The sequence below is a fragment of the Oncorhynchus kisutch genome, linkage group LG14 (genome assembly GCF_002021735.2).
Source record: "Oncorhynchus kisutch isolate 150728-3 linkage group LG14, Okis_V2, whole genome shotgun sequence".
Classification (NCBI taxonomy): Eukaryota; Metazoa; Chordata; class Actinopteri; order Salmoniformes; family Salmonidae; genus Oncorhynchus; species Oncorhynchus kisutch.
Genome location: NC_034187.2, coordinates 5734256 through 5760689, shown reverse-complemented (window position 1 = coordinate 5760689; position 26434 = coordinate 5734256). Strand labels below are relative to the sequence as shown.

Genomic DNA, 26434 nt, shown 5'->3' with positions numbered 1-26434 from the left:
AGGGGCCCAGAGCTACCTCTGATAAGACCACACTCAATACCAGGGGCCCAGAGCTACCTCTGGTAAGAGCCTAGACCACACTCCAATACCAGGGATATGTTACAAATGGCACTCTATTCCCTGTGTAGTGCACTATGTTTGACCCCTAGGGCCCAGAGCTACCTCTGGTAAGGAGCGGGCCAACACTATATATACCATTGCAGAAGTCTGTGGCTGAGTGACTTGAGGAAGTGATAGTCTGTAGCTGACTTGAGGAAGTGATACTTGATATTTCCAGACTAGAGGTATTTTTAGAATGTAAAGGTATGCTATAAGAAATGGTTTACTGTGCTACTCTTTAATAATGTAGTCTTCAGTACAGAGATCTGAGAGGTTTACTGTGCTACTCTTTAATAATGTAGTCTTCAGTACAGTCAGATCTGAGAGGTTTACTGTGCTACTCATTAATAATGTAGCCTTCAGTACAGAGATCTGAGAGGTTTACTGTGCTACTCTTTAATAATGTAGTCTTCAGTACAGAGATCTGAGAGGTTTACTGTGCTACTCTTTAATAATGTAGTCTTCAGTACAGTCAGATCTGAGAGGTTTACTGTACTACTCATTAATAATGTAGTCTTTAGTACAGAGATCTGAGAGGTTTACTGTACTACTCATTAATAATGTAGCCTTCAGTACAGTCAGATCTGAGAGGTTTACTGTGCTACTCATTAATAATGTAGTCTTTAGTACAGAGATCTGAGAGGTTTACTGTACTACTCATTAATAATGTAGCCTTCAGTACAGTCAGATCTGAGAGGTTTACTGTGCTACTCATTAATAATGTAGTCTTTAGTACAGAGATCTGAGAGGTTTACTGTGCTACTCATTAATAATGTAGTCTTCAGTACAGAGATCTGAGAGGTTTACTGTGCTACTCTTTAATAATGTAGTCTTCAGTACAGAGATCTGAGAGGTTTACTGTGCTACTCATTAATAATGTAGTCTTCACTACAGTCAGATCTGAGAGGTTTCTGTGCTACTCTTTAATAATGTAGTCTTTAGTACAGTCAGATCTGAGAGGTTTACTGTGCTACTCTTTAATAATGTAGCCTTCGGTACAGTCAGATCTGAGAGGTTTACTGTGCTACTCTTTAATAATGTAGCCTTCAGTACAGAGATCTGAGAGGTTTACTGTGCTACTCTTTAATAATGTAGCCTTCAGTACAGTCAGATCTGAGAGGTTTACTGTGCTACTCATTAATAATGTAGCCTTCAGTACAGTCAGATCTGAGAGGTTTACTGTGCTACTCATTAATAATGTAGTCTTCAGTACAGAGATCTGAGAGGTTTACTGTAAAAGGAAAGGAAAGTGAGATACCTAGTCAGTTGTACAACTGAATGTCTTCAACTGAAATGTGTCTTTCACATTTAACCCCACCCCTCTGAATCAGAGAGGTCCGGGACGCTGCCTTAAATCGACATCCGTACCTCTCCGTCCTACATCGCATCTGACAAATATCTTTGGGATGACTTGTTGGATTGAATCGCTCTCGCAGCAAAAGGATGTATTGAATTAATTAGAAAATGAACTAAATGTAATTGAATTAATTAGAAAATGAACTAAATGTAATTTAATTAATTAGAAAATGAACTAAATGTAATTGAATTAATTAGAAAATGAACTAAATGTAATTTAATTAATTAGAAAATGAACTAAATGTATTGAATTAATTAGAAAATGAACTAAGATCTGAGAGGTTTACTGTGCTACTCTTTAATAATGTAGTCTTCAGTACAGAGATCTGAGAGGTTTACTGTGCTACTCTATAATAATGTAGTCTTCAGTACAGAGATCTGAGAGGTTTACTGTGCTACTCTTTAATAATGTAGTCTTCAGTACAGTCAGATCTGAGAGGTTTACTGTGCTACTCATTAATAATGTAGTCTTTAGTACAGAGATCTGAGAGGTTTACTGTACTACTCATTAATAATGTAGCCTTCAGTACAGTCAGATCTGAGAGGTTTACTGTGCTACTCATTAATAATGTAGTCTTTAGTACAGAGATCTGAGAGGTTTACTGTGCTACTCTTTAATAATGTAGTCTTCAGTACAGAGATCTGAGAGGTTTACTGTGCTACTCATTAATAATGTAGTCTTCACTACAGTCAGATCTGAGAGGTTTCTGTGCTACTCTTTAATAATGTAGTCTTCAGTACAGTCAGATCTGAGAGGTTTACTGTGCTACTCATTAATAATGTAGTCTTCAGTACAGTCAGATCTGAGAGGTTTACTGTGCTACTCATTAATAATGTAGCCTTCAGTACAGTCAGATCTGAGAGGTTTACTGTGCTACTCATTAATAATGTAGTCTTCAGTACAGTCAGATCTGAGAGGTTTACTGTGCTACTCTTTAATAATGTAGTCTTCAGTACAGAGATCTGAGAGGTTTACTGTACTACTCATTAATAATGTAGCCTTCAGTACAGTCAGATCTGAGAGGTTTACTGTGCTACTCATTAATAATGTAGTCTTCAGTACAGAGATCTGAGAGGTTTACTGTGCTACTCATTAATAATGTAGTCTTCAGTACAGAGATCTGAGAGGTTTACTGTAAAAGGAAAGGAAAGTGAGATACCTAGTCAGTTGTACAACTGAATGTCTTCAACTGAAATGTGTCTTTCACATTTAACCCCACCCCTCTGAATCAGAGAGGTCCGGGACGCTGCCTTAAATCGACATCCGTACCTCTCCGTCCTACATCGCATCTGACAAATATCTTTGGGATGACTTGTTGGATTGAATCGCTCTCGCAGCAAAAAGGATGTATTGAATTAATTAGAAAATGAACTAAATGTAATTGAATTAATTAGAAAATGAACTAAATGTAATTTAATTAATTAGAAAATGAACTAAATGTAATTGAATTAATTAGAAAATGAACTAAATGTAATTTAATTAATTAGAAAATGAACTAAATGTATTGAATTAATTAGAAAATGAACTAAGATCTGAGAGGTTTACTGTGCTACTCTTTAATAATGTAGTCTTCAGTACAGAGATCTGAGAGGTTTACTGTGCTACTCTTTAATAATGTAGTCTTCAGTACAGAGATCTGAGAGGTTTACTGTGCTACTCTTTAATAATGTAGTCTTCAGTACAGTCAGATCTGAGAGGTTTACTGTACTACTCATTAATAATGTAGTCTTCAGTACAGTCAGATCTGAGAGGTTTACTGTGCTACTCATTAATAATGTAGTCTTTAGTACAGAGATCTGAGAGGTTTACTGTACTACTCATTAATAATGTAGCCTTCAGTACAGTCAGATCTGAGAGGTTTACTGTGCTACTCATTAATAATGTAGTCTTTAGTACAGAGATCTGAGAGGTTTACTGTGCTACTCTTTAATAATGTAGTCTTCAGTACAGAGATCTGAGAGGTTTACTGTGCTACTCTTTAATAATGTAGTCTTCAGTACAGAGATCTGAGAGGTTTACTGTGCTACTCATTAATAATGTAGTCTTCACTACAGTCAGATCTGAGAGGTTTCTGTGCTACTCTTTAATAATGTAGTCTTTAGTACAGTCAGATCTGAGAGGTTTACTGTGCTACTCTTTAATAATGTAGTCTTCAGTACAGAGATCTGAGAGGTTTACTGTGCTACTCTTTAATAATGTAGTCTTCAGTACAGAGATCTGAGAGGTTTACTGTGCTACTCATTAATAATGTAGTCTTCACTACAGTCAGATCTGAGAGGTTTCTGTGCTACTCTTTAATAATGTAGTCTTCAGTACAGTCAGATCTGAGAGGTTTACTGTGCTACTCATTAATAATGTAGTCTTCAGTACAGAGATCTGAGAGGTTTACTGTGCTACTCTTTAATAATGTAGTCTTCAGTACAGAGATCTGAGAGGTTTACTGTAAAAGGAAAGGAAAGTGAGATACCTAGTCAGTTGTACAACTGAATGTCTTCAACTGAAATGTGTCTTTCACATTTAACCCCACCCCTCTGAATCAGAGAGGTCCGGGACGCTGCCTTAAATCGACATCCGTACCTCTCCGTCCTACATCGCATCTGACAAATATCTTTGGGATGACTTGTTGGATTGAATCGCTCTCGCAGCAAAAAGGATGTATTGAATTAATTAGAAAATGAACTAAATGTAATTGAATTAATTAGAAAATGAACTAAATGTAATTTAATTAATTAGAAAATGAACTAAATGTAATGAATTAATTAGAAAATGAACTAAATGTGTCCAAGATTATCATAAGACATGAACAAAATGCATCAGCTATTCGTCTTTTCCTTCAACTTTCTGAAGAGGCAACATCACAGGAATGTCTGTCTGTGTGTGTTTGTCTACCGCTTTGTGTAGCTGTTAGCCATGATGCTAATGTAATGAAATGTTAACTACATTAACTACATGTTAAATGTTAACTGCATCAATCCGGTGGCCATTTTGTTTTGCAAACTCTGCAATCACATGAACACTACAGAAACATTGTTAACCAGACAACGGTCTCTGGCTGGTGTGCAGTTGATTACACCCAAAAATAAATAATGATTTTTTTTCCCAATCCTCAAGGGTGGTCTCCTGATATGGTTTTTAAGCATTGTTGTGGACTTGGAACATTCAATTTTGTTTTTGTTTTTCAAAAACTGTGATTTTGAGAGCGAAAACCTGGAAAAACTAAACGGAGAAAACAGAATTTGGGGAGAAAAAATATATAAATAAATTATAAGGCCCTAATATTGTTCTTGGTCTTTTGTGTCTACGTTAGGCCATTCATGTTCTGCCAACTATTTAGCTGTGTATATTGTAAACCCTGGGGTTATTCCCTAGGAACCAAACAGAGGCAAACAGACTGAAATGGGGAAGGACCTACCTGAACTTGTCAAATAAGACACGCTAGTTTTCATTGCAATACATTTTGCACAAATGAATACACCCCTAGTCTGTTTTACTGCTCCTAACTTTCTCCTGTGCCCGTGTGCTCCTAACTGTCCCCTGTGCTCCTAACTGTCCCCTGTGCTCCTAACTGTCCCCTGTGCTCCTAACTGTCCCCTGTGCTCCTAACTGTCCCCTGTGCGCCTAACTGTCCCCTGTGCGCCTAACTGTCCCCTGTGCGCCTAACTGTCCCCTGTGCGCCTAACTGTCCCCTGTGCGCCTAACTGTCCCCTGTGCGCCTAACTGTCCCCTGTGGCGCCTAACTGTCCCCTGTGCGCCTAACTGTCCCCTGTGCGCCTAACTGTCCCCTGTGCGCCTACTGTCCCATCTCCCCCTGGATCAGCCGTGACAAGCTGTGGATCTGTATGGAGTACTGTGGGGGAGGATCTCTACAGGACATATATCATGGTGTGTTGTTACTTGTCTCCTCTCTCTCTGTCTCTTCTCTCTCTGTCTCCTCTCTCTCCTCTCTGTCTGTCTCCTCTCTCTCTGTCTCCTCTCTCTCTCTGTCTCCTCTCTGTCTCCTCTCTCTCTCTGTCTCCTCTCTCTCTGTCCCCTCTCTCTCCTCTCTCTCTGTCTCCTCTGTCTCCTCTCTCTCCTCTCTCTCTCTCTGTCTCCTCTCTCTCTCTGTCTCCTCTCTCTCTCTGTCTCCTCTCTCTCTCTGTCTCCTCTCTCTCTCTGTCTCCTCGCTCTCTCTGTCTCCTCTCTCTCTCTGTCTCCTCTCTCTCTCTGTCTCCTCTCTCTCTCTGTCTCCTCTCTCTCTCTGTCTCCTCTCTCTCTCTGTCTCCTCTCTCTCTCTGTCTCCTCTCTCTCTTCTCCTCTCTCTCTCTCCTCTCTGTCTCCTCTCTCTCTCTGTCTCCTCTCTCTCTCTGTCTCCTCTCTCTCTGTCTCCTCTCTCTCTCTGTCTCCTCTCTCTCTGTCCCTCTCTCTCCTCTCTCTCTGTCTCCTCTGTCTCCTCTCTCTCCTCTCTCTCTCTCTGTCTCCTCTCTCTCTCTGTCTCCTCTCTCTCTCTGTCTCCTCTCTCTCTCTGTCTCCTCTCTGTCTCCTCTCTCTCTGTCTCCTCTCTCTCTGTCTCCTCTCTCTCTGTCTCCTCTCTCTCTGTCTCCTCTCTCTCTGTCTCCTCTCTCTCTGTCTCCTCTCTCTCTGTCTCCTCTGTCTCTGTCTCCTCTGTCTGTCTCCTCTCTCTCTGTCTCCTCTCTCTCTGTCTCCTCTCTCTCTGTCTCCTCTCTCTCTGTCTCCTCTCTCTCTCTCTGTCTCCTCTCTCTCCTCTACCTCTGTCTCCTCTCTCTCTGTCTCCTCTCTCTCTCTGTCTCCTCTCTCTCTGTCTCCTCTCTCTCTCCTCTCTCTCTGTCTCCTCTGTCTCCTCTCTCTCCTCTCTCTCTGTCTCCTCTCTCTGTCTCCTCTCTCTCTGTCTCCTCTCTGTCTCCTCTCTCTCCTCTCCCTCTGTCTCCTCTCTCTCTGTCTCCTCTCTCTCTCTCTCCTCTCCCTCTGTCTCCTCTCTCTCTGTCTCCTCTCTCTGTCTCCGTCTCTTCTCTCTGTCTCTGACTCCTCTCTCTCTGTCTCCTCTCTCTCTCTCTCTCTCTCTCTCTGTCTCCTCTCTCTCTCCTCTCTCTGTCTCCTCTCTCTCTGTCTCCTCTCTCTCTCCGTCTCTTCTCTCTCGCATATCACCACAGTTATACCGTCAAATTATCGGCTGATTTACTACTTATAAATGATGGTTTATTTATTTCTTATTGAAATGTTTCATCTCTCCCCGTATGGTATGATCACACTGTTTGTTATGGGTAGCCTAGTGGTTAGAGTGTAGAGGTGGCAGGGTAGCCTAGTGGTTAGAGTGTAGAGGCAGCAGGGTAGCCTAGTGGTTAGAGTGTAGAGGTGGCAGGTATCCTAGTGGTTAGAGTGTAGAGATGGCAGGGTAGCCTAGTGGTTAGAGTGTAGAGGTGGCAGGGTAGCCTAGTGGTTAGAGTGTAGAGGTGGCAGGGTAGCCTAGTGGTTAGAGTGTAGGGGTGGCAGGGTAGCCTAGTGGTTAGAGTGTAGGGGTGGCAGGGTAGCCTAGTGGTTAGAGTGTAGAGGTGGCAGGGTAGCCTAGTGGTTAGAGTGTAGAGGTGGCAGGGTAGCCTAGTGGTTAGAGTGTAGAGGTGGCAGGGTAGCCTAGTGGTTAGAGTGTAGAGGTGGCAGGGTAGCCTAGTGGTTAGAGTGTAGAGGTGGCAGGGTAGCCTAGTGGTTAGAGTGTAGGGGTGGCAGGGTAGCCTAGTGGTTAGAGTGTAGAGGCGGCAGTGTAGCCTAGTGGTCAGAGATTACAGATTACAGACATAATCCTATCTGACCCTCATTATATATATATATTAAACTATACAAATGGCCTTTAGGGCAGCATAACCATCATGTTTGTCTGTTTTTAATTTGTCAGTGACGGGTCCCCTATCAGAGCTGCAGATAGCCTACGTCTGCAGAGAGACCATACAGGTAATTACACTTAGGTACAGGTTTCCTTGACACATATTCTGCCTACTCCTGGGGCAGTCTCAGAGCAGGAGTACTGATTTTAGGATCAGAGTTGTGCCCTTCACGTCACAGTGAATGAGGTTACATGCATAGGCAGGCACTGATCCTAGATCAGCAATCCTACTCAGAGACGATTGATACGTACAACAAGATATCTAACTTTCGTTATACAGAAATACAGCTGGTATGATGCAGTTTGCATCGTATGATACATTTCTGTATTTTCAAAGTTCAATATCTTGAAAACATGATTGCTGACATGAAACAAAAATTGGGATTATATCAACAATGGACTAATGTCCTTAAAGTTCAGAGCTGTGTTGGAGTACCCGTACTAACATACTGTATACTACATACTTAATGAGTATATACTACATACTATTAGTTACTTTTCGTTTACAGTATACTAAAATGATCCTTTCAGTTGAGCATACTAGTGATTCCTGTCTAACCGGAAATTGATGCTGTTGCTATGCAACCTCTTGCTAGTTTGTTAGCATAGCTAACAAATTACTAGCTAGACATCTTACGACTTCATCAACAATGTATATTGAGAACGCACAACGACTATACCATTTAGCTAACTAAGAATGACATGAATGATCAAGTCAATACACATTGGGTAGTTAAATAGCAGATAGTTAATATACTGGTAAGGTCACTGTGTTAGTATCCAGCTAACGTTAGTTAAGTAGCCAGCTAACGTTAGTTAAGTAGCCAGCTAACGTTAGTTAAGTAGCCAGCTAACATTAGTTAAGTAGCCAGCTAACGTTAGTTAAGTAGCCAGCTAACGTTAGTTAAGTAGCCAGCTAACGTTAGTTAAGTAGCCAGCTAACGTTAGTTAAGTAGCCAGCTAACGTTAGTTAAGTAGCCAGCTAACGTTAGTTAAGTAGCCAGCTAACGTTAGTTATGTAGCTAGCTAACGTACCGGGTGCATACAAGCAACTGCTCTAATTATATGCTATGCGGTTTGTAAGGCTAGCGTAGCTAACAAATTGTCAGCAAACAACGTGTGTAGCCTGACTCATTTGTAAAGTCGTTTACTTTATTACGTTGCTTAATATTTTCTTGACATTTGTCAGCAACGGATTTGTATCCGCTCTCGTCGGACTTTGGCTGCGTATTTTCGTCAAATGTTCTGAAGCCACGCCCATTTTCTGAAGAATTGCATTATGGGCCCTAAAACCACGTAAATAAACGTGTCCACTGCTTGTATACTTCGTATTTTGGCGAATGTATGACATCCGGGAACTTTTGGCGCACTAACTATATCCATACTATGACCAATAAGCATACTAGCATACTACATACTCAATAGTACGCTTCGTGCGGTTAGTATGAGTATTCGAACACAGTTCAGGTCAGACCTAGGTTTAATCTGGGTCCATGAAACCAGGAAATGTAAACTTCTGGTTGACTCCCGAGTTTGCCATTTCAACCAAGTCTCTAACATAGCTCTGTCTTTGTGTTCACAGGGTGTGGGATAACATAACTCTGTCTTTGTGTTCACAGGGTTTGGGATAACATGGCTCTCTCGGTCTTTGTGTTCACAGGGTGTGGGATAACATAACTCTGTCTTTGTGTTCACAGTGTGTGGGATAACATAGCTCTGTCTTTGTGTTCACAGGGTTTGGGATAACATAGCTCTGTCTTTGTGTTCACAGTGTGTGGGATAACATAACTCTGTCTTTGTGTTCACAGGGTGTGGGATAACATGGCTCTCTCTGTCTTTGTGTTCACAGGGTTTGGGATAACATAGCTCCGTCTTTGTGTTCACAGGGTTTGGGATAACATAGCTCTCTCTGTCTTTGTGTTCACAGGGTTTGGGATAACATAGCTCTCTCTGTCTTTGTGTTCACAGGGTTTGGGATAACATAGCTCTGTCTGTCTTTGTGTTCACAGGGTTTGGGATAACATAGCTCTCTCTGTCTTTGTGTTCACAGGGTTTGGGATAACATAGCTCTAACTGTCTTTGTGTTCACAGGGTTTGGGATAACATAGCTCTGTCTGTCTTTGTGTTCACAGGGTTTGGGATAACATAGCTCTGTCTGTCTTTGTGTTCACAGGGTTTGGGATAACATAGCTCTCTCTGTCTTTGTGTTCACAGGGTTTGGGATAACATGGCTCTCTCGGTCTTTGTGTTCACAGGGTTTGGGATAACATAGCTCTGTCTTTGTGTTCACAGGGTTTGGGATAACATAGCTCTCTCTGTCTTTGTGTTCACAGGGTTTGGGATAACATAGCTCTGTCTTTGTGTTCACAGGGTTTGGGATAACATAGCTCTGTCTTTGTGTTCACAGGGTTTGGGATATCTACACTCCAAGGGGAAAATGCACCGTGACATCAAGGTATAAAGCCCCTATGTGGAGGTGTCATAATACCCAGAAAACCTAGCACTCAAACAGTGAAATAAATGGTTCCATTCAAAGTCAAGGTGACTTTTTATCAATATATTAATCTCATCATTTATTCTTAGATTTAAAAAAAATGCTAATTAGCATCAAAGTAGACATCATGAAAAACTACAAATCCCGGCATGCTCCTACAACGTCATCTCTAGCTGACACCGTTGCTAAAAGGTATTGTCTCAATTAGATAGTTAATCCAGAGATTCTGACCTTTGCCTCGATTCGGCAGTCTCATCCAGACCATCATGGCATTTGTAGTTCTTTATGATAGCCACATTAGCAACTAATTAGCATTTCATTTTGTGGGAGGGTAAATACATTGATAAAAGTCACCTTGCCCTAGAGAGATTTACACGGTTGTCAAAATGAGAGTAAGCCTCCACGAAACACAAACCCTCATATGAAGCCTTTCTAAGCCCCTATGGAAAAAATGTATGGTGGAAAAAAACAATTGCAACCATTTCCCTGTTTGACCACTAGGTTTTATGGGTATTGTGACTCATACTGTGGTACTCTATAGTACCATACACACACTCTCGCTCTCTCCTTTTACACCGTCTCACTGCATGCACCCTTGCATCAAAGAAACTGGGGTGTTTTGTTTGTTTTTGGGGGGGGGGTATATACCACTTAATTGAAAGATCGTGTCATCACACCTTGTACTTGCTATTTTTTATTATTTCATACTTCTCATAATTATTTATGAAGTCTATCCATTTTCTTTCTTTTTTTCCCCGCAAATATATGGTTCTTCATCTGTATGATTGATAAGCTAAATGCCGACGGAGCTGTCAGAGAGGCTAAATGCCGACGGAGCTGTCAGAGAGGCTAAATGCCGACGGGGCTGTCAGAGAGGCTAAATGTTGACAGGGCTGTCAGAGAGGCTAAATGCTGACGGGGCTGTCGGAGAGGCTTAATGCTGACGGAGCTGTCAGAGAGGCTAAATGTTGACGGGGCTGTCAGAGAGGATAAATGTTGACGGAGCTGTCGGAGAGGCTAAATGCCGACGGAGCTGTCAGAGAGGCTAAATGCCGACGGAGCTGTCAGAGAGGCTAAATGCCGACGGGGCTGTCAGAGAGGCTAAATGTTGACAGGGCTGTCGGAGAGGCTAAATGCTGACGGAGCTGTCAGAGAGGCTAAATGCCGACGGGGCTGTCAGAGAGGCTAAATGCCGACGGGGCTGTCAGAGAGGCTAAATGCCGACGGAGCTGTCAGAGAGGCTAAATGCTGACGGAGCTGTCAGAGAGGCTAAATGCTGACGGAGCTGTCGGAGAGGCTAAATGTTGACGGGGCTGTCGGAGAGGCTAAATGCTGACGGAGCTGTCAGAGAGGCTAAATGTTGACGGGGCTGTCAGAGAGGCTAAATGCTGACGGGGCTGTCGGAGAGGCTAAATGTTGACGGGCCTGTGAGAGAGGCTAAATGCTGACAGGGCAGTCGGAGAGGCTAAATGCTGCCGGAGAGGCTAAATGCCGACGGGGCTGTCGGAGAGGCTAAATGTTGACGGGGCTGTCGGAGAGGCTAAATGCCGACGGGGCTGTCAGAGAGGCTAAATGCTGACGGGGCTGTCAGAGAGGCTAAATGTAAAACACAGGCAACAATATTACCCCTGCACTTTGTTTGTGTTGACGCAGGAGGAGAGGCTGGCTGGCTTGCTGGGGGTGTGTAGTGTACCGCGGATGCACGTGACTGAACCCAGTTCAAGCCTAATATCAGACTGCCAAAGTGGGTCACAGTTAGGTCCATGGAATATCTCTACTTCTACAGAGAGAGAGGGAGTTTCCTGTTTCCTCTGACCTCTCTCTTTCCTCTCTCCTTCTCTCTGTCATCTCCCCTCTATCGCTGCTCTCACCCTTTCTCTCTCTCTCTGTCGCTCGGTTGCTCTCTCCTCTCTCTCTCTCCCCCCCTTTCTCTCGCTAGCCATCTCTCTCTGTCTCTGTCTCTCGCTGTCTCTCTCTCTCGCTGTCTCTCTCTCTCTCGCTGTCTCTCTCTCTCGCTGTCTCGCGCTCACTCTCTCTGTCTCTCTCTCGCTGTCTCTCTCTCTCTGTCTCGGTCTCTCTCTCTCTGTCTCGGTCTCTCTCTCGCTAGCCATCTCTTGCTGTCTCTCTCTCTCTCGCTGTCTCTCTCTCGCTGTCTCTCTGCGCTGCAGGATGCCGACAGACTACTGTCAATCATAGACAAGCCTAGCCACAGTACTGACTTACTCACTATAGCATTGCCTGCTAGCTACACAATAGCAATCACTTCATAACAACCAGTGGAAGATGATATAACACATGTGATAGTTTGTGGTTTTATGCGAAGAGGAAATGTTTGAAAAGCTATTGTTGTTTAGTTCCTCAGCATGATGAAACAGCCTATTACCCCCTCCTATATATATCTACACCCTCCTATATATCTACCCCCTCCTATATATATCTACACCCTCCTATATATCTACCCCCTCCTATATATATATATCTACACCCTCCTATATATATATATATACACACCCTCAGCATGATGAAACGGCCTATTACCCCCTCCTATATATATCTACCCCCTCCTATATATATCTACACCCTCCTATATATATCTACCCCCTCCTATATATATCTACACCCTCCTATATATATCTACACCCTCCTATATATATACACACCCTCCTATATATATATATATACACACCCTCAGCATGATGAAACAGCCTATTACCCCCTCCTATATATATCTACACCCTCCTATATATATCTACACCCTCCTATATATATATATCTACACCCTCCTATATATATATATCTACACCCTCCTATATATATCTACACCCTCCTATATAGATAGATACACACCCCTCCTATATATATCTACACCCTCCTATATATATCTACACCCTCCTATATATATACACCCTCCTATATATATCTACACCCTCCTATATAGATAGATACACACCCTCCTATATATATCTACACCCTCCTATATATATCTACACCCTCCTATATAGATAGATACACACCCTCCTATATATATATATCTACACCCTCCTATATATATCTACACCCTCCTATATATATCTACACCCTCCTATATATATCTACACCCTCCTATATATATCTACACCCTCCTATATATATAGATACACACCCTCCTATATATATATATCTACACCCTCCTATATATATCTACACCCTCCTATATATATCTACACCCTCCTATATATATCTACACCCTCCTATATATATAGATACACACCCTCCTATATATATATATCTACACCCTCCTATATATATCTACACCCTCCTATATATATATATATACACACCCTCAGCATGATGAAACAGCCTATTACCCCCTCCTATATATATCTACACCCTCCTATATATATCTACACCCTCCTATATATATAGATACACACCCTCCTATATATATATATCTACACCCTCCTATATATATCTACACCCTCCTATATATATATACACCCTCCTATATATATCTACACCCTCCTATATAGATAGATACACACCCTCCTATATATATCTACACCCTCCTATATATATCTACACCCTCCTATATATATATACACCCTCCTATATATATCTACACCCTCCTATATATATACACACCCTCCTATATATATCTACACCCTCCTATATATATATCTACACCCTCCTATATATATCTACACCCTCCTATATATATATACACCCTCCTATATATATCTACACCCTCCTATATATATATACACCCTCCTATATATATCTACACCCTCCTATATATATACACACCCTCCTATATATATCTACACCCTCCTATATATATATCTACACCCTCCTATATATATATATATATATATATACACCCTCCTATGCAGTGCAGGGTAGCAGTATTTGTCTCTGTTAGTACATTGGTGTGCTAATAACGGTATGATGTTTGGGTTCTTTTCTTCAGGGTGCTAATATCCTCCTAACAGACAATGGGCATGTGAAACTAGGTGAGCTATTCAACCACCGATAAAAGCTACCTCATGGCCCTCAGCCGTGTGTGTCTTTCTCTCTGTGTGTATATACAGCCTGTGTAGTCTGTCTGTGTATTTCCCTGTATATAGTCTCACTATTGTTATTTTACTCTTTAGTTACATTTATTTCTTATTCTTAACCATATTTTTTGTAAACTGCATTGTTGGTTTGGGGCTCGAAGTAAGCATTTCATTGTAAGGTCTACTACACCTGTTGTATTCAGCATTTCACTGTGAGGTCTACTACACCTGTTGTATTCAGCATTTCACTGTAAGGTCTACTACACCTGTTGTATTCAGCATTTCACTGTAAGGTCTACTACACCTGTTGTATTCAGCGTTTCACTGTGAGGTCTACTACACCTGTTGTATTCAGCATTTCACTGTAAGGTCTACTACACCTGTTGTATTCAGCATTTCACTGTAAGGTCTACTACACCTTTTGTATTCAGCGTTTCACTGTGAGGTCTACTACACCTGTTGTATTCAGCATTTCACTGTAAGGTCTACTACACCTGTTGTATTCAGCATTTCACTGTAAGGTCTACTACACCTGTTGTATTCAGCATTTCATTGTAAGGTCTACTACACCTGTTGTATTCAGCATTTCATTGTAAGGTCTACTACACCTGTTGTATTCAGCATTTCACTGTAAGGTCTACTACACCTGTTGTATTCAGCATTTCACTGTAAGGTCTACTACACCTGTTGTATTCAGCATTTCACTGTGAGGTCTACTACACCTGTTGTATTCAGCATTTCACTGTGAGGTCTACTACACCTGTTGTATTCAGCATTTCACTGTAAGGTCTACTACACCTGTTGTATTCAGCATTTCACTGTAAGGTCTACTACACCTGTTGTATTCAGCATTTCACTGTAAGGTCTACTACACCTGTTGTATTCAGCATTTCACTGTGAGGTCTACTACACCTGTTGTATTCAGCATTTCACTGTAAGGTCTACTACACCTGTTGTATTCAGCATTTCACTGTAAGGTCTACTACACCTGTTGTATTCGGAGGCATGTGATTAATAAAATTTGATTTGTTTGTGTTATATAATCTGAATAGATCTTGTCACTTGTTGTTCCAGCTGATTTTGGAGTAGCAGCCAAAATAACAGCCACCATTGCCAAGAGGAAGTCCTTCATCGGGACTCCTTACTGGTGAGTATTTCTCTGAGACAGTCCTCTGTCGGGACTCCTTAATGGGTTGTCTTTCTCTGAGACAGTCCTCTGTCGGGACTCCTTACTGGGTTGTCTTTCTCTGAGACAGTCCTCTGTCGGGACTCCTTACTGGTGAGTATTTCTCTGAGACAGTCCTCTGTCGGGACTCCTTAATGGGTTGTCTTTCTCTGAGACAGTCCTCTGTCGGGACTCCTTAATGGGTTGTCTTTCTCTGAGACAGTCCTCTGTCGGGACTCCTTAATGGGTTGTCTTTCTCTGAGACAGTCCTCTGTCGGGACTCCTTAATGGGTTGTCTTTCTCTGAGACTGTCCTCTGTCGGGACTCCTTAATGGGTTGTCTTTCTCTGAGACAGTCCTCTGTCGGGACTCCTTAATGGGTTGTCTTTCTCTGAGACAGTCCTCTGTCGGGACTCCTTAATGGGTTGTCTTTCTCTGAGACAGTCCTCTGTCGGGACTCCTTAATGGGTTGTCTTTCTCTGAGACAGTCCTCTGTCGGGACTCCTTAATGGGTTGTCTTTCTCTGAGACAGCCTCTGTCGGGACTCCTTAATGGGTTGTCTTTCTCTGAGACAGTCCTCTGTCGGGACTCCTTAATGGGTTGTCTTTCTCTGAGACAGTCCTCTGTCGGGACTCCTTAATGGGTTGTCTTTCTCTGAGACAGTCCTCTGTCGGGACTCCTTAATGGGTTGTCTTTCTCTGAGACAGTCCTCCGTCCCAAATAGAAACCCTGTTCCTTTTTTATAGTGCACTACTTTTGACCAGGACCCATAGGACTGATAGGGCCCATAGGACTGATAGGGCCCATAGGACTGATAGGACTCATAGGACTGATAGGGCCCATAGGACTGATAGGACCCATAGGACTGATAGGACCCATAGGACTGATAGGACTGATAGGGCCCATAGGACTGATAGGGCCCATAGGACTGATAGGACCCATAGGACTGATAGGACCCATAGGACTGATAGGGCCCATAGGACTGATAGGGACCATAGGACTGATAGGGACCATAGGACTGATAGGGCCCATAGGACTGATAGGGCCCTTAGGACTGATAGGACCCATAGGACTGATAGGACCCATAGGACTGATAGGACCCATAGGACTGATAGGGCCCATAGGACTGATAGGGCCCATAGGACTGATAGGGCCCATAGGACTGATAGGACCCATAGGACTGATAGGGCCCATAGGACTGATAGGCCCATAGGACCCATAGGACTGATAGGGCCCATAGGACTGATAGGGCCCATAGGACTGATAGGGCCCATAGGACTGATAGGGCCCATAGGACTGATAGGACCCATAGGACTGATAGGGCCCATAGGACTGATAGGACCCATAGGACTGATAGGACCCATAGGACTGATAGGGCCCATAGGACTGATAGGGCCCATAGGACTGATAGGACTGATAGGGCCCATAGGACCCATAGGACTGATAGGGCCCACAGGACTGATAGGGCCCATAGGACCCATAGGACTGATAGGACCCATAGGACTGATAGGGCCCATAGGACTGATAGGACTGATAGGACCCATAGGACTGATAGGGCCCATAGGACTGATAGGACTGATAGGGCCCATAGGACTGATAGGGCCCATAGGACTGATAGGGCCCATAGGACTGATAGGGCCCATAGGACTGATAGGACCCATAGGACTGATAGGACCCATAGGACTGATAGGGCCCATAGGACTGATAGGGCCCATAGGACTGATAGGACCGATAGGACCCATAGGACCCATAGGACCGATAGGGCCCATAGGACCCATAGGACTGATAGGGCCCACAGGACTGATAGGGCCCATAGGACCCATAGGACTGATAGGACCCATAGGACTGATAGGGCCCATAGGACTGATAGGACCCATAGGACTGATAGGACCCATAGGACTGATAGGCCCCATAGGACTGATAGGGCCCATAGGACTGATAGGACCCACAGGACTGATAGGACCCACAGGACTGATAGGGCCCACAGGACTGATAGGGCCCACAGGACTGATAGGGCCCATAGGACTGATAGGGCCCATAGGACTGATAGGACCCATAGGACTGATAGGACCCAAAGGGCCCATAGGACCCAAAGGGCCCATAGGACTGATAGGGCCCATAGGACTGATAGGGCCCATAGGACTGATAGGACCCATAGGACTGATAGGACCCATAGGGCTGATAGGGCCCATAGGACTGATAGAGCCCATAGGACTGATAGGGCCCATAGGACTGATAGGGCCCATAGGACTGATAGGGCCCATAGGACTGATAGGGCCCATAGGACTGATAGGGCCCATAGGACTGATAGGGCCCATAGGACTGATAGGGCCCATAGGACTGATAGGACCCATAGGACTGATAGGACCCATAGGACTGATAGGGCCCATAGGACTGATAGGGCCCATAGGGCTGATAGGGCCCATAGGACTGATAGGGCCCATAGTACTGATAGGGCCCATAGGACTGATAGGACTGATAGGGCCCATAGGACTGATAGGGCTGATAGGGCCCATAGGACTGATAGGGCCCATAGGACTGATAGGGCCCATAGGACTGATAGGACCCATAGGACTGATAGGACCCATAGGACTGATAGGGCCCATAGGACTGATAGGGCCCATAGGGCTGATAGGGCCCATAGGACTGATAGGGCCCATAGGACTGATAGGGCCCATAGGACTGATAGGGCTGATAGGGCCCATAGGGCTGATAGGGCCCATAGGGCTGATAGGACCCATAGGGCTGATAGGGCCCATAGGACTGATAGGACCCATAGGACTGATAGGGCCCATAGGACTGATAGGGCCCATAGGGCTGATAGGGCCCATAGGACTGATAGGACCCATAGGACTGATAGGGCCCATAGGACTGATAGGGCCCATAGGACTGATAGGGCCCATAGGACTGATAGGGCTGATAGGACCCATAGGGCTGATAGGGCCCATAGGGCTGATAGGGCCCATAGGACTGATAGGACCCATAGGACTGATAGGGCCCATAGGACTGATAGGGCCCATAGGGCTGATAGGACCCATAGGACTGATAGGGCCCATAGGACTGATAGGGCCCATAGGACCCATAGGACTGATAGGGCCCATAGGACTGAAACGCCATTTAGACGTGACTGTATTAATTCAGACTCTTGTGTCTTATTGCTTCGCTATACATACTGTGTGTACTTTCACATTTATCTAAAACGTTTCCGCCCCCCCCCCCCCTCATCAATCTTCACACAATACCCCATAATGACAAAGCAAAAACAAGTTATTTAAAAAAACGGAAATATTTCATTTTATATTAAGTATTCATACCTTTTACTCAGTACTTTGTTGAAGCACCTTTGGCAACGATTAGAGCCTCGAGTCTTCTTGGGTGTGACGCTACAAGCTTGGCACACCTGTATTTGGGGGAGTTTCTCCTATTCTTCTCTGCAGATCCTCTCAAGCTCTGTCAGGTTGGATGGGGAACGTCGCTGCACAGCTTTTTTCAGATCTCTCCAGAGATGTTGGATTGGGTTCAAGTCCGGGCTCTGGCTGGGCCACTCAAGGACATTCAGAGACGTGTCCTGAAGCCACTCCTGCGTTAACTTCGTTGTGTGCTTAGGGTCGTTGTCCTGTTGGAAGGTGAACCTTCGCCCCAGTCAGAGATCCTGAGCGCTCTGGAGCATGTTTTCATCAAGGATCTCTCTGTACTTTGCTCCGTTCATCTTTCCCCTCGATCCTGACTAGTCTTCCAGTCCCTGCTGCTGAAAAACATCCTCACAGCATGATGCTGCCACCACCATGCTTCTCTGTAGGGATGGTGCCAGGTTTCCTCCAGACATGATGCTTGGCATTCAGGCCAAAGAGTTCAATCTTGTTTTCATCAGACCAGAGAATCTTGTTTCTCGTGGTCTAAGAGTCTTCAGGTGCCTTTTGGAAAAACTCCAGGCGGGCTGTCATGTGCCTTTTACTGACAAGTGGTTCACTGGTCACTCTACCATAAATGTCTGATTGGTGGAGTGCTGCAGAGATGGTTGTCCCATATCCCATATCAACAGAGGAACACTATAGAGCTCTGTCAGAGTGACCATCGGGTTGTTGGTTGACCAAGGCCCTTCTCCCCCGATTGCTCAGTTTGGCCGGGCTCTAGGAAGATTCTTGGTGGTTCCAAACTTCTTCCATTTAAGAATGATGGAGGCCACTGTGTTCCTGGGGACCATCAATGCTGCAGACATATTTTGGTAACCTTCCCCAGATCTGTGCCTCAACACAATCCTGTCATGGAGCTCTACGGACAATTCCTTCGACCTCATGGCTTGGTTTTTTGCTCTGACATGCACTGTCAACTGTGGGACCTTATATAGACAGGTGTGTGCCTCTCCAAATCATGTCCAATCAAATTGTAGATACATCTCAAGGATGATTAATGGAAACAGGATGCACATGAGCTCAATTTCGAAACGCATAGCAAAGGGTCTGAATACTTATTTATATTTATTTCTGGTGTTTACATTAACAAATTTGCTAAATTTTCCCAAAAACTTTTTCACTTTGTTGTTTTTGGGGGTATTGTGATGTCACTATGGGGTATTGTGATGTCACTATGGGGTATTGTGATGTCACTATGGGGTATTGTGATGTCACTATGGGGTATTGTGATGTCACTATGGGGTATTGTGATGTCATTATGGGGTATTGTGATGTCACTATGGGGTATTGTGATGTCATTATGGGGTATTGTGATGTCACTATGGGGTATTGTGATGTCACTATGGGGTATTGTGATGTCACTATGGGTTATTGTGATGTCACTATGGGGTATTGTGATGTCACTATGGGGTATTGTGTGTAGATTGAGGATATGTATTTAATCAATTTCAGAATTAAGGCTCTTAACGTAACAAAAAGTCAAGGGGTCTGAATACCGTCCCGAATCTCTGTACATACTGTATACCACACCAGTAGTGAAACGGTCAAGCTGATATACATGCTTGTGTTAGGCGTACGGTACGTGCTGCATGATTACAGTCCTAATTTCTAGGAGATGATGTAAAACGTGTACATATGTAGACAAGATGGCAATATTGTCTGTTATCTGTGCAGGATGGGCCCCGGAGGTAGCAGATTGACATGTCTGTTATCTGTGCAGGATGGGCCCCGGAGGTAGCAGATTGACATGTCTGTTATCTGTGCAGGATGGGCCCCAGAGGTAGCAGATTGACATGTCTGTTATCTGTGCAGGATGGGCCCAGAGGTAGCAGATTGACATGTCTGTTATCTGTGCAGGATGGGCCCAGAGGTAGCAGATTGACATGTCTGTTATCTGTGCAGAATGGGCCCAGAGGTAGCAGATTGAGATGTCTGTTATCTGTGCAGGATGGTCCCAGAGGTAGCAGATTGACATGTGTGTTATCTGTGCAGGATGGGCCCTGAGGTAGCAGATTGACATGTCTGTTATCTGTGCAGGATGGGCCCAGAGGTAGCAGATTGACATGTGTGTTATCTGTGCAGGATGGGCCCTGAGGTAGCAGATTGACATGTGTGTTATCTGTGCAGGATGGCCCCAGAGGTAGCAGCAGTAGAGAAGAACGGAGGTTACAACCAGCTGTGTGACATCTGGGCCGTGGGCATCACCTCCATAGAACTGGCCGAACTGCAGCCTCCTATGTTTGACCTGCACCCAATGAGGTACAGCTCCTGCCCTAAACTTCTTTACTTATCAACCAATCAATGCTGTTTCTGCTCTCCACTTCCTCACTCATCTACCAATCAATGCTGTTTCTGCTCTCCACTTCCTCACTCATCTACCAATCAATGCTGTTTCTGCTCTCCACTTCCTCACTCAACAACCAATCAATGCTGTTTCTGCTCTCCACTTCCTCACTCATCAACCAATCAATGCTGTTTCTGATCCACTTCCTCACTCATCTACCAATCAATGCTGTTTCTGCTCTCCACTTCCTCACTCATCAACCAATCAATGCTGTTTCTGATCCACTTCCTCACTCATCTACCAATCAATGCTGTTTCTGCTCTCTACTTCCTCACTCATCTACCAATCAATGCTGTTTCTGATCCACTTCCTCACTCATCAACCTATTATTGCTGTTTCTGATCCACTTCCTCACTCATCTACCAATCAATGCTGTTTCTGCTCTCCACTTCCTCACTCATCTACCAATCAATGCTGTTTCTGCTCTCCACTCCCTCATTCATCAACCAATCAATGCTGTTTCTGCTCTCCACTTCCTCACTCATCAACCAATCAATGCTCTCTCTACTCTCTCCTCTCTTGCGTCTCTCTACTCTCTACTCTCTTGCGTCTCTCTACTCTCTCCTCTCTCTACTCTCAACTCTCTCTACTCTCTCCTCTCTCTACTCTCTACTCTCTCTACTCTCTCCTCTCTTCCGTCCCTCTCCTCTCTTGCGTCTCTCTACTCTCTCTACTCTCTCTACTCTCTACTCTCTCCTCTCTCTACTCTCTACTCTCTACTCTCTCTACTCTCTCCTCTCTTCCGTCCCTCTCCTCTCTTGCGTCTCTCTACTCTCTCTACTCTCTCCTCTCTACTCTCTCTGCACTAAGATCACTGTCAGTCGTTGCCTAATGCCTACGTAACAGATTTAAGATGATCGTAGTGCTAGGAAGGCTTTGTGAAACTCCCCCCCCCGCCCCCCCCCCCACACTACAGTGTAGATGCAAGTCTCTCACCACCGGTGGTAAAATAAGAGAATATAGTTTTATAACGTGGATCTAATCTCAAATGATGTGTTGTGTTCCAGGGCTCTGTTTCTCATGTCAAAGAGCAGCTTTCAGCCTCCCAAGTTAAAACACAAAACTAAGTGGTAAGTACAAGTACCCTTGTTATGTGACCTGGGGCAGTTCTGTTACACTACTACAGTCAGTAAGAGTAGGCTCCCTCCTCTTGCAGGACCACAGCCTTCCATAACTTTGTTAAAGTCTCGCTGACCAAGAACCCGAAGAAGAGACCGACAGCTGAGAAGCTCTTAATGGTAAAACTGACACGTCCTCATGAAAACAAAACCTTGCTATGTTGTTGTCTTAGGTCTCTCTTTATGTTGTCTCTCTTGTTGTGATGTTTGTTTTGTCCTATATTTATATTGTATTTATTTATTTATTTGATTAGTTTATTTATTTTAATCCCAGGCCCTCGTCCCCACTCAAGGCTTTTTGGTAGGCCGTCATTGTAAATTAGAATTTGTTCTTAATTGACTTGCCTAGTTAAATAAATAACTGGGGGACGAAACCATTCAGTATAACTCTTAAGGCCGTTTCCGTACCCAGATGTAAACAGGCTCTGGGCTAAAAAGCCATCTCCATTTTGAAAGTGCTTTAGGAATAGGGTATACCAGCACTTAGAGAGAGTCTAATTCATCTAGAGTTGTTAATTAGAATGTTCTGGAGCATTAGGTTGACGTGCTTCATCCTCGGAGATGTACCAGGTCTTAATGATGGTGAACCAGTCTTCATCTCAGTGGTGAAATATGTCAGAGGTCCTAGTTAATAGTTGTTACTTTTAAAGCTTGGTCTTTGGAGCGTTAGTGGCCATCTTGTGTCTGTCTGTCTGTCTCTGTCTGTCTGTCTGTCTGTCTCCTTCTGTCTGTCTGTCTCCGTCTGTCTGGCTCCCTCTCTCTGTCTGTCTGTGATGGTATGACGCTCGTCTCTGTCTCTCTCTCCCTCCGTCTGTCTGTCTGGCTCCCTCTGTCTGTCTGTCTGGCTCCCTCTCTCTGTCTGTCTGTGATGGTATGTCGCTCGTCTCTGTCTCTCCCTCCGTCTGTCTGTCTGGCTCCCTCTGTCTGTCTGTCTGGCTCCCTCCCTCTGTCTGTCTGTCTGTCTGGCTCCCTCTCTCTGTCTGTCTGTGATGGTATGTCGCTCGTCTCTGTCTCTCTCCTCTCTCTGTCTGTCTGTGATGGTATGTCGCTCGTCTCTGTCTCTCCCTCCGTCTGTCTGTCTGGCTCCCTCTGTCTGTCTGGCTCCCTCTGTCTGTCTGTCTGGCTCCCTCCCTCTGTCTGTCTGTCTGGCTCCCTCTCTCTGTCTGTCTGTGATGGTATGTCGCTCGTCTCTGTCTCTCTCTCCCTCCGTCTGTCTGTCTGGCTCCCTCTGTCTGTCTGGCTCCCTCTCTGTCTGTCTGTGATGGTATGTCGCTCGTCTCTGTCTCTCTCTCCCTCCGTCTGTCTGTCTGGCTCCCTCTGTCTGTCTGTCTGGCTCCCTCTCTCTGTCTGTCTGTGATGGTATGTCGCTCGTCTCTGTCTCTCTCTCCCTCCCTCCGTCTGTCTCTCTTTTTCCATCTGTCCGTCTGTGTCTCTCACTCTGTGTCTGTCTGGTTGTTGCAGCATTTGTTTGTAGGTCAGACGGGGCTGACCAGGAGAGTAGCTCTGGAGCTGCTGGACAAGATGAACAACCCAGACAACCACCAACACTTCTCTGAGGTGGACGACGATGACCTGGAGGTAAATAACTAACCACAGCCCAGTCTATTTACCTAATTACCTCATCAACTACATTTATTGCATTTTTATTAGAAAATTCATAAATGTGTCCCAAGATTATCATAAGACATGAACAAAATGCATCAGTGATTCGCCTTTTCCTTCAACTTTCTGAAGAAAGTCATTTTTTCAAACAATTGTTTACAGACAGATTGTTTCACTTATAATTCACTGTATCACAATTCCAGTGGGTCAGAAGTTTATATACATTAAGTTGACTGTGACTTTAAACAGCTTGGAAAATTCCAGAAAATGATGTCATGGCTTTAGAAGCTTCTGATAGGCTAATTTACATCATTTGAGTCAATTGGAGATGTACCTGTGGATGTATTTCAAGGCCTACCTTCAAACTCAGTGCCTCTTTGCTTGACATCATGGGAAAATCAAAAGAAATCAGCCAAGAAATGGTAGACCTCCACAAGTCTGGTTCATCCTTGGGAGCAATTTCCAAACGCCTCAGCAAGGAAGAAGCCACTGCTCCAAAACCGGCATAAAAAAGCCAGACTACGGTTCGCAACTGCACATAATGTGATAACAGCGTTATGACATGATTTACTCTAGTGTAGTGTTATGTGTTTATATTCCTTTAATGTGAAGCGTATCTAATATTGTTGTCTCCTCTTCTCGCTCCCCCTCCCTCACCCTGTCTCTCTCTTCTGCTACCCCTTGTCTCCTCTCTTTCTCTCCCCCTCCCCGTCTCTCCTTCCCCCTCTCTCCCCTCCCCGTCTCTCCTTCCCCCTCTCTCCCCCTCCCCTCTCTCCCCTCCCCCCTCCCCCTCTCTTCTTCCCCCTCCCCGTCTCTTCTTCCCCCTCCCCGTCTCTTCTTCCCCCTCCCCGTCTCTTCTTCCCCCTCCCCTCTCTTCTTCCCCCTCCCCGTCTCTTCTTCCCCCTCCCCGTCTCTTCTTCCCCCTCCCCTCTCTCCCCCTCCCCCTCTCTTCTTCCCTCTCTCCCCCTCCCCCTCTCTTCTTCCCCCTCCCCGTCTCTTCTTCCCCCTCCCCTCTCTCCCCCTCCCCGTCTCTTCTTCCCCCTCCCCGTCTCTTCTTCCCCCTCCCCGTCTCTTCTTCCCCCTCCCCGTCTCTTCTTCCCCTCCCCGTCTCTTCTTCCCCCTCCCCGTCTCTTCTTCCCCCTCCCCGTCTCTTCTTCCCCTCCCCCTCCCCCTCTCTTCTTCCCCCTCCCCGTCTCTTCTTCCCCCTCCCCGTCTCTTCTTCCCCCTCCCCGTCTCTTCTTCCCCCTCCCTCTCTCCCCTCCCCGTCTCTTCTTCCCCCTCCCCATCTCTTCTTCCCCCTCCCCTCTCTCCCCCTCCCCGTCTCTTCTTCCCCCTCCCCGTCTCTTCTTCCCCTCCCCTCTCTCCCCCTCCCCGTCTCTTCTTCCCCCTCCCCTCTCTCCTTCCCCCTCCCCGTCTCTTCTTCCCCCTCCCCGTCTCTTCTTCCCCCTCCCCGTCTCTTCTTCCCCCTCCCCTCTCTCCCCCTCCCCGTCTCTCCTTCCCTCTCCCCCTCCCCGTCTCTCCTTCCCCCTCTCTCCCCCTCCCCGTCTCTCCTTCCCCCTCTCTCCCCCTCCCCGTCTCTCCTTCCCCCTCTCTCCCCCTCCCCGTCTCTCCTTCCCCCTCTCTCCCCCTCCCCGTCTCTCCTTCCCCCTCTCTCCCCCTCCCCGTCTCCCCCTCCCCTCTCTCCCCCTCCCCCTCTCTTCTTCCCCCTCCCCGTCTCTTCTTCCCCCTCCCCGTCTCTTCTTCCCCCTCCCCGTCTCTTCTTCCCCCTCCCCTCTCTCCCCCTCCCCGTCTCTCCTTCCCCCTCCCCGTCTCTTCTTCCCCCTCCCCTCTCTCCCCCTCCCCGTCTCTTCTTCCCCCTCCCCGTCTCTTCTTCCCCCTCCCCTCTCTCCCCCTCCCCGTCTCTTCTTCCCCCTCCCCTCTCTCCTTCCCCCTCCCCGTCTCTTCTTCCCCTCCCCCGTCTCTTCTTCCCCCGTCTCTTCTTCCCCCTCCCCTCTCTCCCCCTCCCCTCTCTCCCCCTCCCCGTCTCTCCTTCCCTCTCCCCCTCCCCGTCTCTCCTTCCCCCTCTCTCCCCATCCCCGTCTCCCCCTCCCCTCTCTTCTTCCCCCTCCCCCTCTCTCCCCCACCCCGTCTCTCCTTCCCCCTCCCCCTCCCACCCCGTCTCTCCTTCCCCCTCTCCCTCCCTCCCCGTCTCTCCTTCCCCCTCCCCCTCTCTTCTTCCCCTCCCCCTCTCTTCTTCCCCCTCCCCGTCTCTTCTTCCCCCTCCCCGTCTCTCCTTCCCTCTCTCCCCCTCCCCGTCTCTCCTTCCCTCTCCCCCTCCCCGTCTCTCCTTCCCCCTCTCTCCCCCTCCCCGTCTCCCCCTCCCCTCTCTCCCCCTCCCCCTCTCTTCTTCCCCCTCCCCCTCTCTCCTCCCCTCTCTCCCCCACCCCGTCTCTCCTACCCCTCTCCCTCCCTCCCCGTCTCTCCTTCCCCCTCCCCCTCTCTCCCACTCCCCGTCTCCCCCTCCCCTCTCTCCCCCTCCCCCTCTCTTCTTCCCCCACCCCCTCTCTCCTCCCCTCTCTCCCCCACCCCGTCTCTCCTTCCCTCTCCCCCTCCCCTCTCCCTCCCTCCCCGTCTCTCCTTCCCCCCCTCCCTTCCCGTCTCTCCTTCCCCCTCTCCCTCCCCTCTCTCCTTCCCCCTCTCCCTCCCCTCTCTCCTTCCCCCTCTCCCTCCCCTCTCTCCTTCCCCCTCTCCCTCCCCTCTCTCCTTCCCCCTCTCCCTCCCCTCTCCTCCCCCACCCTGTCTCTCCTTCCCTCTCCCCCTCCCCTCTCCCTCCCTCCCCGTCTCTCCTTCCCCCCCCTCCCTCCACGTCTCTCCTTCCCCCTCTCCCTCCCCTCTCTCCTTCCCCCCTCTCTCTCCTTCCCTCTCTCCCCCTCCCCTCTCTCCCCTCCCCATCTCCCC

The 26434-nt window shown here is 46.2% G+C and overlaps 1 protein-coding gene across 9 annotated transcripts in view; it reads left to right on the top strand.

Annotated features, from left to right (window-relative positions):
- The window catches only part of LOC109904626 (mitogen-activated protein kinase kinase kinase kinase 5), a 141441-nt gene that overhangs the window by 38578 nt on the left and 76429 nt on the right, over positions 1 to 26434 (top strand). For 8 of the 9 annotated variants that reach the window (XM_031787702.1, XM_031787705.1, XM_031787706.1 and 5 more), the window contains exons 5-13: positions 5274 to 5338; positions 7341 to 7396; positions 9736 to 9783; positions 13769 to 13811; positions 14931 to 15003; positions 20561 to 20692; positions 21785 to 21847; positions 21934 to 22015; positions 23357 to 23473. In XM_031787702.1, coding sequence (XP_031643562.1) covers positions 5274 to 5338; positions 7341 to 7396; positions 9736 to 9783; positions 13769 to 13811; positions 14931 to 15003; positions 20561 to 20692; positions 21785 to 21847; positions 21934 to 22015; positions 23357 to 23473 — 679 coding nt within the window. Of the gene's footprint in view, positions 1 to 5273; positions 5339 to 7340; positions 7397 to 9735; positions 9784 to 13768; positions 13812 to 14930; positions 15004 to 20560; positions 20693 to 21784; positions 21848 to 21933; positions 22016 to 23356; positions 23474 to 26434 lie in introns of those variants that run through there. The other variant, XM_031787709.1, reaches the window with a different exon arrangement.